The 20,456-nt window shown below is 38.6% G+C and overlaps 1 protein-coding gene across 1 annotated transcript; it reads left to right on the forward strand.

The window, feature by feature from the left end:
• Nucleotides 1–3,016: 3,016 nt before the first annotated feature.
• On the forward strand, nt 3,017–7,547 carry LOC134639625 (uncharacterized). The gene is made up of 5 exons (XM_063490913.1): nt 3,017–3,080; nt 3,349–3,409; nt 4,481–4,753; nt 4,909–5,007; nt 6,724–7,547. Exons 1-5 carry the CDS (start codon nt 3,076–3,078, stop codon nt 6,844–6,846), a joined length of 561 nt encoding a protein of 186 aa, XP_063346983.1. The 5' UTR covers nt 3,017–3,075; the 3' UTR covers nt 6,847–7,547.
• Nucleotides 7,548–20,456: the final 12,909 nt, after the last annotated feature.

Raw genomic sequence — 20,456 nt, forward strand, 5'->3', positions numbered from 1 at the left:
GGAGACACAGCAAATGTGACAACACATATGGATGCGCCATGGACGGGAAAAAAATGGTCTCTTCAGGTTCCACAGGTCCTTGTACAATGACAAGGACACCAGAAAAAAGCACAACTAGAGAAAAATCAGTCAGGAGGGATAAAGTGTGTCTCTGGTGTCCCTCAAGGATCAGTGCTGGGACCTCCACTATTTACAATTTATCTCCATCCTCTCTGAAATGACTTTCATCATTTTGGCGTACAGTTTCATTTTTATATTGATGACTCTTTTTCTACAAAACCAACAACCACTCTTTCCTCCTCATATTCTCATCTCCATTACCACAATCAGCCCAAACTCAGTGACAATAAAATGCAAGTTGTTCTTATTAGGTAAAAGGACTCACTTTACAAAATTATGCCCTTTTGTTGTCTCTATAGGTGGATGTCAGATTCACAGTGTCAAAGGTTTGGAATCATCTTGGACAATGCTCTTTCCTCTACTGCCCACATCAGTAATGCCTAATTCCACCTATGTAACATTTCTAGACTACGCCCTTTTCTCTCTGAACACAGCACAGTAGTCCTGGTTCATGCGCTGGTCACCTCTTGTTTGGATTATTGCATTGCATTTCTCTCTGGTCTCCCAAAAAAACCCCCCCTCCTTAATCCATTTCAAATGGAACAGAACTCAGCATGAGTCATCACCTGCACCAAGTCTGTTACACCTATTCATATCCAGCTTCACTGACTCCCCATTCCTCAGTGTATCCAATACAAGATTTCGCTTCTTACTTTTCTTCTCCTTTTCAAGGCACTTGGCACCCCCGTATCTTTCAGACCTCATTATTCCTCACATCCCTTCCAGCAGCTTCAGCTGCTCTTCTGACTGCTGCTCACTTCAGGCACCATGGGTGCCTTTAACTGTGCTGCACCTCGTCTTTGCAGCTGATTACCACTTCACCTTCATCAGCTAGACTCTATGACGCAATTCAAATCGGAATGCAAGAACTATAGCCATCTTGTTTTATATGTTTTAAGTATATATTATTTCCTTGCTTTAAGTCTCTTTCAAGGTTGTTCATGTTGTTAATTTTTGGTTGTAAGGTGACCTTAAGTGCTTTGAACAGAACCAACAAATAAGATGTATAATTATTGTTTTTAGGGGATGAGCAATAGTCTGTTACCACCTGCAAAACCATCCTCTTTTTGGGGAGTTGTCCTGTTTTCGGCTCTTGAGTATAGCTGTTGTCACTTTCATTTGCACCAAAGGAGGTGAAAGAGACTCACAATGGTTTGTTTCCTAATCAGATAGATTGACATCCCTGAAGTTTGACTGACTTCATGCTATATTGAGATGATAAAGTGTTCTCTTAATTTATTTTGTGCAGTGTATATACAGTGTATAAACACAGTATATACAGTGTTTTTGGGCTCTCCAAGCCCAAACACATGAAACTGGAGCTACAGATCAAAGGGGCACACGTATGTATTGATCTGTTATCCTAGTTCGAGGCATCAAAAAGTAAGCTAGTACTCATGCACTTTTAAATTGGATCAAACATTTAAAGACAAGTGTACTAGCCTTGGTACTTAAAAAAGTTTTAATCTTTTTTTTTTTCTGGTGAATTATTAAAAAGCTTTCACTGGTCCTGACCTGTTTGCACTGATAAATGTAGCACTGCCTCAAGTGACCTTCTACCTTTTTAAAGTATGGGCTCCATAAGTGAGACTCCAATGTGTTTAAAGCATGTCATCATTCTTTACTCCTTCTTTGCCTTGCTTCAGTCATACAGTCATAGGAAGGAAAAATTCTGGCAAAAATGAGAGAAAGAAAGATGAATTCAGCTTTTGTCTTTGTGGCTCTTCAGAGCTTTAAAATGTAAGGGAAAAGGTGCTACAGTAGGATAGTGACTGTTTTGATGTACTATGGTGCACAAAACCATAATGGTCTCTCCTAACGAGCATTAACATTATCCCAGGACCAGAATGCTAACCAAGTTGGTCCTTTACTAAAGACAACTGTACATTTGCATTCAAGATTTACTTTACCCTGAGCCATCACTGTCATTAGATTGTTTCTACAAAACATCCCATTGACTTTTAAATTTTCAGCAGCAGGCACTGTCTTCTGACCAACTCCAGGAGTGTAGAAATCCTCATACTAACCCGCCCCTCAGGACCACTCCACAAACCTGGGTCATCCCAGGCTTCAGCTGGGTGGCAAGCAGAGAGCGTCTGCAGGAGGAATCTCAGGTGCTGCCACCCAGTGTCAGTGTGTGCAGTCGCTTCTCCGGCACAGAGGAGGACGGAAAGGAAATTAAACAACCCAAGGAGGTTTGTTGTCCAACCTAGATATCTCAGTCAGATGATATTGCTTAATTTGTTATCTCTTAAAGCTTCTCTGCTCCCCTGCTTCACCAATTAAAGATTTTACATCCTGTGCCAAGAAACTTTCGTAACTGGAGATTTCATTCTTCTAATAATCTGCATCTTTCATAAGCCCAGTGAATAAAATTTAAATGTTGTCATCTATATATCTCACAGAAAGCCAGTAAAACCATGAAATTATTTCTTATCACCAGGCTGGTGCGGGCCAGCTGTCAGAGTGTGATGCCTTACCTCGTCTGTTTCGCCACCAGAGAGTTGAAACCCAAGAGTGCAGGAAATTTCAGCATCACAAAGCTCTTATTAAAGTGGGCTCTTTTCCCCATGGAGACCCCATCCACAGCATAAAGGTCCCATCCATCACAGTGCATCAGAAATCTTCTGTGGTGACCGAGAAGTCCCTTCTTCAGGAATCATTCATCTCCCAAGTGCCATTAAGAGTAACTTCAATCTTTCTTAAATGTCACATTGCATCTGCAGGATTACTGTAGTCACTGCAGAGAAGTGTGTTCATTCTGTCAAATTGTTACTAATTGATTTTAAATATACCATGGAGTGTTGCTCCATCAGGCCTCAAATTACAGGATTTTAGCCTTTTAACTCTAATAAAACTATTTCCTTCAGTTACAGATCAAAGTGTCTGGTCAGAGGGGTAGTTTGGGAATCAGCATAGCTGGTGGAAAGGGCTCACTGCCTTACAAAGATCACGATGAGGTGAGTGCTGGTGGAGAAGAGTCGGGTATTGCTCAATCTCTTGCAACACTGTACATTTATAGCACATCGTTTGGCTGCCTGACTGAAGATGATGAGAAGCAGCTGCCGCGGGGTTCTCATGGATTTGTTGGTTTTAGTCAAACTCGTATAGATCTGTATGCAACTTGAAGAGATTATCCAGTCACAAAAGGCTTTCGTTACATACTAAAACAATAATTTCATCCAAGGTTATTGTGTCTGTTTCTTTTCAGGGCATTTTTATTTCCAGAGTAACTGCAGGGGGGCCATCTGAAAAGGCTGGAATCCATGTTGGAGACAGACTGCTGGAGGTATTTGTAATAATTATTAATAACTTCTGATTTAATCAATATGTGCAAAGGTCTTGAGCCACCTCTCATTTCTTTATATTTTGCTTCCAAGCAGCCTTCTTCACATTTTAAAAGTGGCCTTTTCAAAGTTTTTCTTTCCCACATTTTCAGCCCTGTACCTGAACATATTCAGTTGTATCCACTTTGTTACAAGCCCCCCCCCCCCCCCCCCCCCCCACACACACACACACTTCTTTAGTTGATTCTACAAAAAAATGTGCAATATAACAGTATATAAGTATTTTTGCTAAACAAAAACAAGGTGATTGTCAATGAGCTGGAAATTTGGCATATCTCTGTATGTTGTCTGACAGTCATGTCCTTAAGAAATAGGAATAATCCAGCTAAGACCTCCTTCAGGACCTGAAAGATGGATCTGGTCCTTCAGTTGATCCATCCAAAGTTCACTGAAGTCACATCAGAAATATCAGTGAATGGATGGCTGTGAAGAAGCCATTCCTAAGGAACATTTAGCTCCTTCAAACGCTTGGAGAACTATTCCTGAAGACTACTTAAAGACATGAAAAGATAAGCTTGCCTAAGAAATTTCAGACTCCTTTGAAGATTAAACGTACATACCAAATATTTTGATTTAATTTTTACATTTAATATGGCAGAGTACTGTATTTACAAGTTTCAGTAAATCGCTACACCTTTTTCTCATTTTCCTATAGCCAATTATAAAGAAAGCAGTGTTGGCTCAAGACATCCACACAGTACTGTATGTGCAAGTTTGTGAAATGTGAGTGAATTTAAATAACACACAGAGATAAAACTCAGGTACTTCCCGTTGATGTTCCTCTTGTGACCAGTGGAGGGCATCATAAGACTAACTGAGGAGACAATCACTGCTGTGAGAAACAGAAAACCGCAATTAAGAAGTGAATATCTACCTTTAGACATACTATTTCAGTACTTATGGTGCGTGCGTGTGTGTGTGTGAGAGAGAAAGAGAGTGAGAATTTCTCTCCTCTGACTCATGCTCCTAGTTTCATTGCTCCTCAAAGTGTAATGTGACCATCACCCTCCCAGGTCAATGGCATCAGCATGCAGGGGGCGACCCACCACGAAGCGGTCAGCGCCCTCAGGAATGCTGGGAGTTGCATCAAGATGAAAGTACTCAGAGAGAGGCTTCTACCTCGAGTGGTGCGTGACCTGGATGTGTCTCAGGATCCTCGGGATGTGGCTGGACGGCAGCTGTGCAGCCAGCACGGCGGAGGCCGGAGTAAACAGCTCAAGCTGGAGAGCGCAGAAGACTGTGTATCCAAGAAGATTGAGGCGGTTGTGTGCAATGGCAACGGCATTGTGGGTGGTTTACTCATATATTATATAGCATACAAAACACACTTTCTAAATTCTTCTTGTTTTTCCACCTGCCATGTGTGGATTAAACCTTCAGGAAACTCCTTGAGTAATTCTTTTACACCTCTTCCCAATTTGCTCTGTTTCTCTTGTTTCAGTCTGATTTGGAGAGTGATCTGAAAAGGACTGTGTCTGAGCTGGTGGCGGAGGCTTTAACAAAAAACGATTTCCTAGCAGGGGGGAAACAGACGATGACAGTAAGCAGATTTCTTATCCTTCCTTCTGAAATAAAGCCTATTGTTATTATTTTTCAGGGAAAACTTAGTGTCTTGAGACACATTAGGAAAAGCTGAAACTGCCCCACAAGTAAAAATATTGTATTAACAAAAACATCACAAGAAAAATACATTTTTTTCAGTAATGTCTTAATGACAGATTTAATTGATGTAATATCCTTTTGTGGAAAAACTAAATAAAACCGGCCTTAGACACTAGTTTTGTGCTCTTAGGAGAAGTGGCTTTTTTGTCCTTATTTTTTATCATAAACACAGAGCTGACATTCTAGTAATGCATCTGGTCTCCATCCTGTTGAAAGGTTCATTTGATTTTAACTGTCAGGCAGATGGACTCACATTATCCTCCTAGGACCTGGCATCCATATATGTGGACATCACATTTTGGGTTATTTAGACCAAAATACTCAATTTTGCTCTACAAGGGCCTGATATCCACTTACGAGGACATTATACTGCTACTGTTCTATCAAAATTTTAAATGAATATCCTCATATGTGGCTCATTTTTCTTAGAAACAAAAATTAGGTTAAAAAAAATATCTGGTAATGCTTTGTTTTTACATTCATCAGGTCCCAATCAGCCCAAATATCAAAGAGAAATTAAAAATGCATGCTGTGGAAGAGTTCGGGTCTTAGGAGGTTAAATTCAGTCACTCTTTGACAAGAGGCAGCTTACTATGTGCAAGCTGCCCAGTCCCAGAAGCAGCTAAGCAACCATCAAATTTCCACTGACCTGAGCTTCCCAGTCGTTAGAACATTTTTTATGAAAAGCTGTTTTTTTTATCTGCTGCGAGCACGTCTGCTGCTACCCTGGCTGCTTGATTTGCCTACTCTGATCAGACATACTCATTAGTAAGCTAATATTTCTGCTCTGTTGCTCTTTTTGTACAGCAAAGGTTTCTTCCTTGTGTGCCTGCAACATATTTTCTTTAAATTGTAGCGCGATGGTTGCATGACTTACCTGCAGATCTTGGAGGCTTCCTTTTGCAACTAGAGACTGTGTGTGTGAGCTGAATGTCCTAGGGCAAACTATCTTGGCAATATTAGCAGTCATTAAGAACCTGCATCACTTGTTGCTGATTTTTTTTCATCGTGTAAAGACTTTCAAACAAATTGACTTGCCAGATGTATGCACAACCATGAAGGCTTTGGAGAAAATGCTTAAAATTTGGCATAATGACACCAAACACTTCAACAGAAAGCAGAATGCAAGAATCGGAGAAACCATATTCCACCTGTCTCTCGCTAAGGTAGTGCTGATATTTGACACCTAATTTGGAACTCCTGACTCTAATCTTAATCGATTTGAGGATGTGCACTTAAATAAACCTTTGATTGGATTTTTTTCAGTTGGATTTTGCTCAAAATTATTGCTTCGTGTTTATGAGAGCCAAGAATAAATTTTTAGTGTACTTTCTCAATTAAAAACAAGCAAACAAATAATAAGAAAATGGTTGCAGGGTGTAAATATTTTATGTCTTAGCTGTGAGCATCAATTGATCAAGTAAAAAAATGGGACATGATCATTTTTCCACCTGAGTTTAAAAGAATGTCCTGTCTCCTGGAGTAGTAGATACTACTATTCTTCTGAGACTTCAGCGTCTTCACATCATATCACCTGATAGCTTGCCTCTTTCCTTACTCCATCCTGTTTCCTTCTCTAACAATCATGTGGCAGATCCCCCGGATCATCCTCACTCATCCCTCTACCTCAGATGAAGATGTGGAGCTCTTGACACAAAGCCCCTGCAGAGAACTGCTACGTGACTTTGACGGGTCCTGGCAAACGAGCGCACGCTGACCGCTGCGACAGTGCTTTCTGTCTGCCCTGACCACAGATTGGTGCTGCAGAGATGCAGGACACAGACTGTTACTCTCCAGCTATTTGTTTTATTTCAGTACTGAAGCTTCACTGATGTTACTGTGTAGTCTAGGTTTGAAACAGACTGTTGGAATGTGGTTTTTACTGTCACTGCAAAGCTTGTTTGCCTGTCAGTTTCAACTGCTGCTGATAGTGTTTAATAATTTTTAAAGCTTTAAATGCTTATTAGAAATGTTTGTTTTTTTCTTGCAAAGCTGAATTAAGACGACTGTACAGCTCTGCAAAGTCCACATAAAATACAGGTTGGAGTGTCAAATGTGATCACTTAAACAGCGAATGATTGCTGGATACCTCTGCTTCACACCACGGAGTGTAAGTGTGAAGCCCTTAAACCTTTTATAGCCCACGTTGTGATAAAATGCTACATGGATGAACAGAGTGCACAGCAGGGAGTCTGAATCCCACAGAGACCTGAGTCTGACTGAACTCCGCTTCTCATCTTCACACACCTGCTGTATGAGCAAAACGCACACTTGTGAGATTATACGCAGAGCTGAGGGAGAGAACGGACACATCGCAGGAGGAATCTGCAATCTCGCTTCCACAGCCCTAGAATGTTCAGACCGTGAATGCATAATTACATCGTGTTACTTTCTCAATAAAAAGCAGCAATATCAATATTCCAAGAGGCTTTTATCTGAGTCGCAGGAGGCGTGTTTACTTGTGCAAATGTAAGATTGCACAATGCTGCTGTTTCTGTTTTTACTCTTTCTTTGCTCACAAAAAACTGTCTGCTTCTTTAACATATAGTAGTGATGTCTCCTGGGTGATATTCCTTTAGGGATACAACCTGTTTGGAAAGCACATCCAGTGTGCGAAATTCAATTCAGAGTCTATTACTTGAAACTGTCTCAAGAGCCGTTTGTGTAAGTTCACAGAAGGAGATGAGGAGGATGAACATGGATTTGGAAGACTAGATAATAAACTGTGAATCTGGGAAGATTGTCACAGGGTATATGTTTTCATAAGTGTCTTTACTGTAGGAAACATAAATTCATTTGACAATGTCAGATTTACTGCAGTGATTTTTAGTCTTTAAATAATGAAAAATGGTACATCACGGGTTGGTTTTCTGATATTACTGAGTGGTCAAATATGTATTTATTCATTTACACAAACACAAACTTCCCTACACAGAGCTTTAACTTTCCACTTTAAGTGCTTTTTAAGTGCTTTCTCTTTTTACCATGCACACAACTGGATGATATATGAAGTCCTCTGTCATTCTGTTACATGGTGCGATGAGTCATGTCTTTAAGTAAACATTCCTAAGACAAAAGATATGATTGCTTATTCCTGAAAGAAGGAGGTGCGTTCAATCTCGGACCAATTATTAACTCGAAAGTGAACTTTGAAGCAAACTGTGGAGCTGTGTGCAAAAACAGGCCACCAGCATCTGTCATGCTTGAGGAAACTTATTTATGTCCACAGAGTGGAAACAATGACGATCTTATATTTGATTGTGTTTTTATTGAGGCTATTTTATATTGTTCCTTGGTATCATGGCTTGGATGCTTACCTTTTAAGAACAGCAGCTCACACAGAATAAAATTGTTGAATAGTCTAACAGGCTGATTGGTGAGCCACAGCTGAATCCAGCATCCCTGTGTGCTCGGCAGGTGACTGGTTAGATTAATTTTTTTAGATTAATTTTAGTTTTTTTTAAAAAGATTTTATTTAACAACTCCTTTGCATAATACGTTTCATGTTTGTAATCCCAAAGTGTAGAACAACACGATCTAAAAATTGCTTTGTTTCAGCCGCCATCACTAAGACGACTTTAGGTTTACGTGATTCAGGATAGCTTTGCACCTTGGAGAGTTATTTTTTTTTTAGCCTTAGGTATACCGTATATATATATAGGTATATTATATACTTATTGCTTTCATAACAAGCACATAATATATTACCTAACTGCAGACTTGTTGCCTTACAGGCCATGTCTAAAGACAAATCTTTACAGTTAATATAGTCATATTAGTTATATTAGTTCATATCTGACAAGCTTTTGCCGATATATTTTGCCAACAATTATCATTTTGACAGCAAAAGTAACAATTCCGGATAAAAATGACATACTAATTGCCCATTTTTACCCAAGTCTTGAGGTTTAACTTTGCCAAACTATGTTTATCACTTGACCATAAGGCAAAACAAAATAATTTGAAACGCAGTAGTTTTAAAAATGCATAAACATTTTTGAATATTAAACTTCCAAAATATGTCCATACATTTTGAGACACACAATCAAACACCATTTGTAAAATTTACAAGACAGTTCGCTTGAGTCCAGACAACATTTACTATTCTTAAGGTCATTCATTCATGTGTAACATGAACCAGTGGGAAGGGAGACACCTCCACAGGCTAGAAAATCTTATTCATGCATTTTTTCCACAACCTCGACTGAGAAAGAGCCCAAATTTGTGAAAGCTTCAAAGACGTCAAAATGCTAAAACACAGTTTTCTTGTCTGCTATCCAGTTCCATCCGCACGCATTCATAATGTTACAGAGTAATGAACAACTGAACACGCATGTCTCAGCTGGGTCCATCATTAGCACATGTGGAAGCTCTTGCAGTCTGTGCTTTTTGCAGGGAAGACCTTTTTGCTTGTGTGCTAATTGTGCACTAATCGGTACTATTGTGCCGTCATAATCAGCGTCCCTTAGTGGCTTCAAGAGAAGAATCTAGTTCTGTTTGTTTGGATTAGCCATGATTTTTTGAATTCCTTTACTATTTATCTCCTCCACATAGTGCAAAAGATTGCAACCACTAACACAAGCTTGAAGATGTTCAGTGTCGTCAAGAACAATAACTGTGTCTGAAGCAGAACTGCAGATGTGTGTTCGTGTCTGTTTGAGGGAGAAAATGTAGTTGTGGAAACTCCATCTGTAGCAGGAACTACTGAAAAAAAGCAGTTTTGAGTATTTTGCAGGCAGATCAGTCACAATAGCATCAGAGTCTTGAAAGGCACAGGTGTATGGTTAACACCAAATAAGGAGATAGCGTTCAGGGATACACAAGATCTGACATCTGAGAGCTGAGTTAATGTAATCATGTAATGCAGTAATGACTATGATGACAGCATTATGTCAAGATAATTGCTAATTCAAATGCTGATTCGCTGTGAGTGGATTAGACACACATCTCTGCTGATGTTCACTTATGCCACCCGAATTGATGTGTCACTACACTCGTAAGAAAATCTCCTCAAAGATGAAAGCTAAGAGTCATGCTTCCTGCCTACATGTGACTCCCCCCCACACCCTCTTATGATGGATGCCAGATGTCAGGTGAAACACGATCACATTTATGGTTCGAGGCTATAATTTAAAAGTTGAAGCTATCAAGATTTGCCACTCAAAAAGCATTTCGGGCACTTGTCGAATACTTATCACGGTAAAAGAAAATGCCAATATTCCTGAGAGTCTACAACAGTGTGAGTAAAATAGAAAGGAAGAGGAAGCAGTGTTGGAGTACACTTTATCTTAATGTGTTTTTCTCTGCCATAGACAGGCAGGAAGAGGGAGACAGCAGGGTGGAAATGGACAAGAACAGCTGTGACAGGAATGAAGAATGTAGTGTACGTAAAGGATTAGCATCCACTTCAGAGGTCTGTTTTCACTCACTGATAAGGGAGCCGGGAGGTCGATGTTGCAACAGGGTAATGAATTCTGTTTCTGCTTGATATCTCATTATTGCAAATGTCACATTGGTCTGCTGGCTTACAGGACTTTAGATTATCTGGACACTGTAAATGATCATCTGATATCATTTAGAATTTTTATTTAAAAGTATATAATTGTTGTTCATTCCAAAAAATGACAGTAATTTTATAATGCTGTCCTCGGTGCACCAAACTGCAGCATTCTTGGTGGTTACACGTGAAAATAGGACAAAGCCGCTATTATTCAGTGTTCTCTGCTAATACAAAAGCTTTGCCAAACAATCAGATAAAAAAACAACAACAAAAACATTCATAAACGCCCTCCTTTGAAAAAGTTTTTTTTTCTCAGACACATTTTTTTCACAGAATAATCAATTTCACATTCATCTCTTTTTGTTGAAATCTGGCTTCTGTCAGACAATATACTTTTTTTTATATGTGTAACAGATGATGTCTGCTTCACCCATCAGCCCTCCAACCATCCACTTCAACTCCACACGCACACACACCCACAAAACTGACTTGTCCTTATAAGATAACCTTTATTAGTCCCATTCGTGGGAAATTTGCATGCATGGGAAACACAGAAACATGCCAAGGAAAATCCACAGAGGATCACACACGATGCAATGAAAGACTATAAAGGACTTTAAGGGTTCAAGAAACTGATTAGTGATGGGAGAGAGGAGGGGGAGGACTACAGGTGAGCACATTTAACAACAGGCGACAAGAAGAAACACCAACACAGGAAAGGAAACAAACCTTTCAAAAGCCAGACATGAATACTAACACTTAACAAGGAATCGGAGAGGGGCCAAGGCATAAATATGGAAATGAGACAGAGGGTTGCACAGTGAAATACTAGGAAACAAACGCTTATACAAATTACAATAGACACAAGCTAAAACAAAAGATAACGCAAAACCTATTTAATTCAATTCTATTGATTTTGGTACTTTATATTCTAAGGTAAATGCCTTGCAACAATCAGAAGCAAACACTTGGGCCATCCTCAGCTACCAGTTGGGTGTGAAGCTCTAAAACAATGAAAGTAAGAAAAATACTGAAAGAAAGCATCCCACTCAGGACAGTTTCTTTTGTGTGTCTGACTGTGAAGCAGTAATTTTAGTAACAGTAATGCGATTACTGAATTTTTTGAAAAGTAATGCTTTCTAAAACCGTGTTACGGACAAAGTAGTATTATTACAGTGAAACTGTAAAGATTTGTGGGTGACAACCGGATCAACTCAACTGAGTTGTGAGAAATGTGAGGAAAAAGAGAAAGTTTATTTTAAAAGAAAGTCAAAAGCAAAATGAAACAGTTATGGCTACTTTTCTCCCGTGTGTGTGCTGCTCCTGTTGTGAACATTGTTACCACTGCCCAGCAGGCAGATTGCTGTCTGCAAGCTATTTGTGGCTATTATGTGTCTATAAAAGGAAATCTGCAGGGTGATACACACACCAACAGTAATACACTTTGAACTTCATGAGAGGAGCTGAAAAGTGGGCATCCTGCTTTCCATATCTGCTTTGAGTTCCATGTGAAGTCATTTATTAAGTCTGGACTCAAGAGAAACTTCTGGATGGGGAGACATTTGAGAACGAAATGGACAGTTTAAATCTGAGTACGGGAGAGGTAAGATGGTTTGGAAATATATATACTTTTTTCTTTTGAAGACATTTAAACTTCTTCTTGGGTAATCGCTATAAAGCTGAAGTGATGCGACTGACCTGCCTTTGCCTTCTTTTGACTTTTGTACTTCCAGTGGAGCTAGTTTAAAATTACATTTTTAGAATAATATTTCCCTCAAGACTATTTTCCTGCTAGAAAAAGGAAACCAGGAATTTAATTTTAATGCATTAACACTATTCTGTCTAAACAACACTCTCTCTGTGCTCTCTACCAGCCATCACCACCCTCCAGGCTTACACACATAAACACTTAGACGCAGTTTATTTTCAGATACTTGATACTAACCACTATTTCCCATAGCGGTCGGGTGAATAACGGTTGCCACATTTTCACTCAGAGTAATTTCTGAGTGATTTAATGCTAACTTTTACTACGACAGAACTATAAGTTACAAGAATAGAACTTATAGTATAATGCTAATATATAGCTGGAACTTTATATATATGTGACTTTTATTAGCTACAGTATCACTAAACTTTCATTTTCCTCTACATGCTTTTTTATCCATGTACATGTTGCCCTTAAATTTTCAGGCGTTAACTGAAATGCCTTTACATGCTTTGTTGTTGTTATTGTATGAGATATGTAATGATAATATTTGTTTATAATCTTGAGCAACAGCCTAGTGAGCTCTGAAGCAGCTGGCTGTGAGCTATATTTGCACAGACTACGCTGGAGGGAGGGGTTGTGTGTTTGCTGTAATTAAACTCTTTACTTAGTGGCACACCCAACTCCTTATGCATGTGCTGCGGCGCAGCATGAACTGCTTTGATATGGATTTTAGCATCTGTGGAACACAGCAGTCTGGGCTTTACAGCTGTAATTATGGAAATGAACTGAGCACTGTGAATAACAAAGACTGATAACAATATGTGAGAAGTCAACCCTAAATTTTTAGATATTAAAGAAAAAATGCAAAAAGTGCACAATATTGAGGATATTAAAACTGTGATAATGTTGAAAAAGCATAACATCTTTGGCATTCACTCATAATGCTGAGATTCCTCAAAACAGAGTTTTCATTTTGCAGCAGGTCACTTTATGAGAGTCCCTGAAGGCTCCCACACAGGGTGGTCTCCTTCAGGAGATGATTTAGTGCAGCTTTTATAAGGTCTTTGGGACGGGTCTGACAGACCACAAGACATAACTGAGTGATGGCACTCGCACACAGTGAGGTGACACGCAGCACACTAAGCCAGTGGTGGCTGGAAATGTGATCCATGAGGACATCATGACCTCAGCAACACTCAAACATTCACGAGGGCTTCGCCAGGCAAGTAGGAAATGCCTGTTTTAACCTTTCACCATGTAAACTTACTCTGCTATGACTACAGAGGACTCACAAACAAGGGGGTTTCATAATAACACAAGTACATAAACAAGTTAATGTGATGACTCAGGATTATTTTAGCCTGAGAATTTATTCAGGTTGTTTATATAAAGCTGATTAGTGATACGCTGGATATAACTGAACCTCCTCACGGCCCCAGAAGTCTCAGATGTCACAAAACTCAAAAACAAAATTATTGTTGTTTTTATGGTAAACTGCACTTAAAATTGGACTATTCATCATAGAGACAGAAAAGGTACTGACAGTGTTAAACTTAACCTTAATATTGTTTTTTGGTAAATATAAAAAAATTGAATTATTCATCAAATGCCACTATTGATAACTATTTTCGTCTGTGACATGTTTTTTTTAAATCATAAATATGATTTCAGCAATACAGATCACTCAGATCAATTTTGCATTTGTTTCTGTCATCCCCTTCTTTGAAATGTATCATACCAATAAATACCACAGTAATCGTAGCAATACCATCAAAAACACATTTTTGCATTTAAAACACACACACACACACACACACACACACACACATACACACACACACACACACACACACACACACACACACACACACACACACACACACACACACACACTTGTAACAACGCTTTCACAAAGACATTTGCATCAAATGCAATATCACAGTCATTTATCTCCTATGAATGACCTCTCTGAACATAAGAACATGTTGAACACAGACTGAACTAATATGTTTAACTTAGATGAACCTGCATTTGAAATTGAGAACCTTGTTTTATTGCAGTTTAAATAAATATTTCCTTCTCTCTGCTCTTACTGCATACAATTCATAATTTGCTAGTTCTACAGCTTCTGTATTCACTAAACATGCAGCCTAAATATGATCAGAAGCATTTTCTCCAAGACACCCCCCAAATAAAATGTTATGCAATCATTTATTCAGTTTCCTTATTAATTATTTATGCATACCACCCACCAAAACAGAGGGCATCGCACCAGGAAGTGTTGTTCCAGCAAAGTTATACTAGTATATATGCATACATCATTTTTACCTAATATATAGTGCTGATAAATGGTCAAATAGTTTTTAAAATAATGCATTTGCCAACAATGAGAAAAAGAAACAGAAAAAATTTATTTGAAAATCCGATTCATTAGAAAAAAATATTAAACTCCTGATTTGGAGTATCTTTATGAAGCACTTTTACTGTCACCATTAAGCGCCTTTGCATTAACTACAATCACACCAATCATAAGTATGATGACCCTAAATCATATCCTGCTTTATACTATCTGACTTAATAACGCAACAAAAAAATTAAAGGTACTGCACTGCAGTGGTTTAAATCTTATGTTTCTAATGGACTCTAGTTGGTTCATGTAAACTGGGAGTCTTCTACATACACTAAGGTCAACTATGGAGTTCCACAGAGTTCTGTGCTAGGACCAGTTCTGTTTACATTACACATGCTTATGTTAGGTAGTATTATTAAAAGACATAGCATACATTTTCATTGCTATGTAGATGATAGATGATACCCAGATTTATGTATAAAGACAGGTGACATACACCAGTTATTTAAACTGCAGGAATGTCTTAAAGACATGAAGGCCTCTCATTTCCTGCTTTTATAATTAAGCCCTAATTTTTTTTAGAAACATAGTGTCTAACCTAATACTCCATTAACACTGTGAGGAATCTTCGAGTCACTTTTGACCAGGATATGTCATTCAATGTGCATATTTACTACAAATACGAAGAACTGCTTTCTTACTGTGCAATATCTCTAAAATTAGAAACATCCTGTCTCAAAGTGATGCTGAAAAACTACTACTACTACTACTATTACTAGATACTGGTTACTATTACTTATAGGCTGGACTACTCTCATTCCTTATTTTCATGTTGTCTTAGTTAATCCAGAATATGGTGAGAGAAGTGACAGGGACCAGATTGACAAAGCATATATATCCCATACTGGCTTCTCTTCATTGGATCCCTTTTAAATCCAGAATAGAATTTGAAATCCTTCTTCTCATATACAAAGTCTTGTATAATCAGGACCTTAAAGACCTCATAGTACCATATCACCTAATTGAGTACTTTGCTCTCAAACTGGTGGTTAACTTGTAGTTCATACGGTAGAATAAAATAGAATGAGAGGCAGCGCCTTCAACTTTCAGGACCCTCTTCAGTGTAACCAGCTCCCAATATGGATTTGGACATCCTCCTCTAAGATCAGGCTTAAAAATGTCCTTTTTTTATTTTTATTTTTTTTATTTTTATAAAACTTGATAAAGTGCTGGATCAGGTAACCCTGAACCCTCCCTTAGTTATGCTGCAACAGGCCTAAACTGCTGGAGGCTTCCCATGACACACTAAACACTTCTCCTTCACCCACCTCTTTTCAGTGTCCACAGTATGTGTTTATACAGCACTTTGCATGTAATCATTAGTTATTATTAACCTCCTCCACAGTGTCAAAGTCTAATGAGATAATTTTGAAGAAAGAAAAGAAAAACCTGTAGCTGAACTCTTTATTTCCTGTAAGGAATTCAAACATCACACCTACTTACATTCCACTGTTTGCAATACACATCTACGTGACATACAATATAAACGAAATGATATCCTGAATAAGGGAATGCAGTTTTACATTTAACACGAATAAGAAATCTTGTTTTGTAAATATCTGAGTAAATATTCTATCCAAGCTCCTTTATAAAGTGGTTTGGCTCATTCTCCGACTATGTGAACACTGAGGAGCAAAGGTTTTGTGATCCATTTTTAGCACTGCCTCAAATATCTGCTACAATAACCTCCACTGATTAGGCAAGACGTTTCAGCAGCCTCGCTCTCCAGCTTGCTTTTTGCAGATGACCCCACCACACTGAGCAGAGAAGTGTGATTACTGAGCAGCAGAAACATTTCTGATGAATGTGTGTGAGCTTTGATTGCTGCAGACAAAAACACTTTCACAAACACAGAATAAGAAACGCCATTAAACTCTCATTCTGGAGGGAACTGGAAGTTAGCACTTCATATATATGCACAACACTTGGAGTGCCTCAACACACCAGGGTAATGTTTAGAATGACTTTGTGCAGTTTGATGTCAGCTTTGTAGGTGGAAACAAACATCGTTTTCTGCCAAATTTGAATTTGTACACCTCTCAACTGCACGAGTGGCCTCAGTGAGAGTCAGCTGATTATCACTGCTAGCTAATGTACTGTGTACTGAGCTGTAGAGGCTCCAGAATAGTTGAGTCTTTGATGTAAGCAGATGTAAGCAGCACAGCACAGCATTGCAAGACAATCATCTACACCTCAAAATCTTTTTAAATGACAAATTAACAGAGACAAAACAATATATTTTAATAATGGGCTTCTCAGACTTTTTTAAAACATATTTTGGTAGTGCCATGCTAATCATTTTGCCTCTCTATATCATTTATGCTAAGCTTAGCACAAGAGTGTTATGTCATTTAACTATGTCATTTACTATAGACAGAAAAGTCTATTTACTCTCGTATCTCTTTACAAAGCAGTAAAAGATGAACGTTGGACAGCTCCACAGCTTTATTACTATCCTGCTAAACTTTAAGCTTAACCTTCAAAAGAAGTGTCTGTGTCCTCCAGCGTGGATTCCAGGAGGACTTTTGCAGAATCCGTGACATTTCCATGACCAGCTGGTCCACCAAAGAACTGCCAATCTCTTGCACTTAACAGCATTTCTAGCTGATACACTGTGGTATTTGATTTGATGATAATCCCGTTTAGTGCATTCCCCTTCAGTGTTTTTCTTTCTGATGACACTGACATTTTGACAAGCACCTTCTTGTTTCTTGCTGTTGTCATGACTCTATTGTTGTTCAAGTTTTAGTTCTCTTGATAGATGCAGCTGCTGTTGTGAAATGGTAAATACCATCAGGATAACAGTGATGAGCTAATCACTTATATAGCAGGAACAATAAAAACAATGCCACTTGATTCTGTTTGGCTTCTTTCTTTCTTTCTTAGTTTTGCAATCATTTCTTTTTTTCTATTATCTCTGTATCTCATCAGAGCTGTGGTGAGTGAACACAAAGCCAGACCTTATGAGTTACTAAATTATTTAACCGGCTTCTTTCGATGTAGTTTCTTTAAAAAATACATAAAATATGAGTGAAACAGCCCAGCGCGCATGTCAGTGTGGCCAATTGAATTTAAGGCTTATTACCATTTTAAGTACAGAGTTATATAAAGACTTATCTACACTGTAAAAAGAAGCAAAGAAAAAAATCTTAAAAAGAATAAATACAATCGTAAAAGGTAACATTTTTAATTTATTATATTTTGTAAAATTCAACATGTGGTTAAAATACGGAGAAAAAAAAGCATCTCTGAAATATTAAAACAGGAAATTCATTCATTTTAAAATGGTACATCTTATTGAATTTTTTTAAGTGTAGATGTCATGAGGAGGGAAATTAGTAACAGTGACCAACATTTCTTTTTATTTATTTATTTATTTATTTTTAAACCCCCCCCCCCCGCGCTGTAGAGTCTATGAGGGTTTGACTAGTTTTTGAAGATCTACAGCTCTTGGCACTTTTCAGACTTTTCAGACTGCTTTGTTGTTACACAGACACACAGAAGCACTGATTAGTATTTAGGCAATTTCCTTCCAGCCAGTCAATCTGAGGTTCTCGTCTCAGAATAGTAATTATGTCCAACTCACAGAATGTTCTGGACATTGACAAAATGCACAGATTATCAGTCTGCCTCTGGTCCCTGAAGTTTTCCTGAGCTTGTTCTTAGTGGTCCATTAGTATCACTGCCTGCAAAGCTGTGATTGTATCTGTCACATGCATTTCAAACGACCCGCTGTGCAGCGCTAAACCCATGAATATTCTCACCCAAAATATGGAAATAAAAGCCGGCCCTGTGATGAAAACTCCTGCAGTGGAAATGCTACAGTTTTACTCTCAGTTGTGTTTGTTTAACACAAAGGAGGATCTTTTGGCTTATTTGATGCTGATGAGAACAGGAGCTGATTTAACTGCAATCATCACTCCTTGTTGAGGGTGGGTGTGTCAGGCCACTGAGCTGTAGGGTGCTTAATTACCTCATCTGTGTGAAAGTGTGATGCTGGATAATTAGTGGTCGGGTATAGTTACACAACCCTGTGATCAGAAAGAGATCAGAAATGGGAGCGACTCAACGTTTCATAGGGCGCTCGGCATCTTTCCTTAAACTTGTTTTTGCTTTCTATCTTTTAATTGAGAATAAGCCTCATTATGCTTGACTCAGCATACTCTCCCATACTATATGAATGATTTGTTCCCCTCCTCTCTGTTCTACAGGTTTCCGTAGGAGTGCCGTCGAAGCTTTCTACTTTCACGTTTGTGCCAGCGGTGCAGAAATTGCCAATTAAAAACATTTTTACTGAGGAGGGGAGATCTGGAGCTCTGACAGAAAAACCAGATAAGGTACAGCAGCACCACTTGTCCACAAGATGGCAAAGCAATAATTATATAACTAATAACTAATATTCATCTTTGAAACAATTTGATTGTAAAATATTAATCAAATTTTATGCCTGATATTTGTATTGGTTGTGGCGCTGCTGCAGAGCAACGCTTTCATGCTTCATGTTTTGAGTGGTGAGTCACTAGCACTGAATATGAGCCCACTCATCTGACTTGTTACATAAAAACTTCCTCCAGCTTATGTCAAAAGTTGAAGTAATCATGTTTTTGAAATTGCAGACTCGGTGTTAAAACGGGAAGTTTAAATTTCTGTCCTTACTTAAATCGGATGACAGCATAAAAAGTCCTTAAAAAAAGTTTTCATAGAGCTCTACACAGTTCTGTGAAATACTAATCACACCCCATGATTTAGTAGCATGTAGAAGCATATTTAGCACCGCTAACTTGAAGTAATCTTTTTCTGTATAACTCTCTCTCACATCACTGTTAAAGAATTTTGGCCCACTCTTCTTCAATGTTACCTCATTTTATTGCGGGTTTTGGACATTTGTTTACGCACGGCTCTCTTAAGGTCCCAACACGGCATTTCAATCAGGTTGAGGTCTGGACTTTGACTGGGCAACATTTTGAATGTTTTCTTTTTTTGCAGTTTGCTGCAGTGCTTGGGATCATTGTGCTGTTACATGAACCAGTTTGGGCCAAGCTTTAACTATCAGACAGATGGCTTCACACCTGATTCTAGAATATTTTGGTATACAGAAGCATTGACGGTTGACTTGCAAAGCAACCTCAGTTCATCTCCCCTCCACCACTGCTCCCGATTGTTGGTGTGAGGTGTTTGTGCTGACATGTTTGGTTTTCACAAAATGTGAAAATGTGTGCACTGCAATAATGGCCAGTTCAGTTTGTTCTGTCCAAGAAATCTTGTGGTTGTTCAGATGCAGCTTTGCAAAGCTAAACCTTGCTGCCAGGTTCTTTTCAGAGAGTAGAAGCGTTCTTCTGGTAAACAGTACGGTCATTAACTTGAACCGGGAGCTGAGAGCTGAGAGTCTGAGATGCCTGCTCTTATTTATTTTTTATTTTTGTGCAATTCCTCTGACCTTGGGATGAATTTGTTAGGAAGTTTATATCATTGTGTTAATACACACCTGACTGCTCCACACCAGCAAACTGCCAAATATTCTGCTTCCATAGAGGTGGTCACACCTGCTGATAATCAAGATTAATCAAGTACATTTAGTTAATCTTACTTAACCCTTTTAATTCCTATGAAAACAGTAAGGGTGTACTTAGTTTTTCACATGACTACAAATATATCCACTTTCCTTTTACATTTAACATGACATATACATTGCCAGTTTTCTCTCTC

The sequence above is a fragment of the Pelmatolapia mariae genome, linkage group LG13, assembly GCF_036321145.2.
Source record: "Pelmatolapia mariae isolate MD_Pm_ZW linkage group LG13, Pm_UMD_F_2, whole genome shotgun sequence".
In the NCBI taxonomy this organism is placed as follows: Eukaryota; Metazoa; Chordata; class Actinopteri; order Cichliformes; family Cichlidae; genus Pelmatolapia; species Pelmatolapia mariae.

Excerpts from the sequence above, each read along its gene's own strand:
- LOC134639625 (XM_063490913.1), top strand. Across the intron at positions 4,754-4,908 it reads TGTGCAATGGCAACGGCATT|TCTGATTTGGAGAGTGATCT; the intron begins GTGGGTGGTTTA and ends CTCTTGTTTCAG. Across the intron at positions 5,008-6,723 it reads GGGGGAAACAGACGATGACA|ATCCCCCGGATCATCCTCAC; the intron begins GTAAGCAGATTT and ends ATCATGTGGCAG.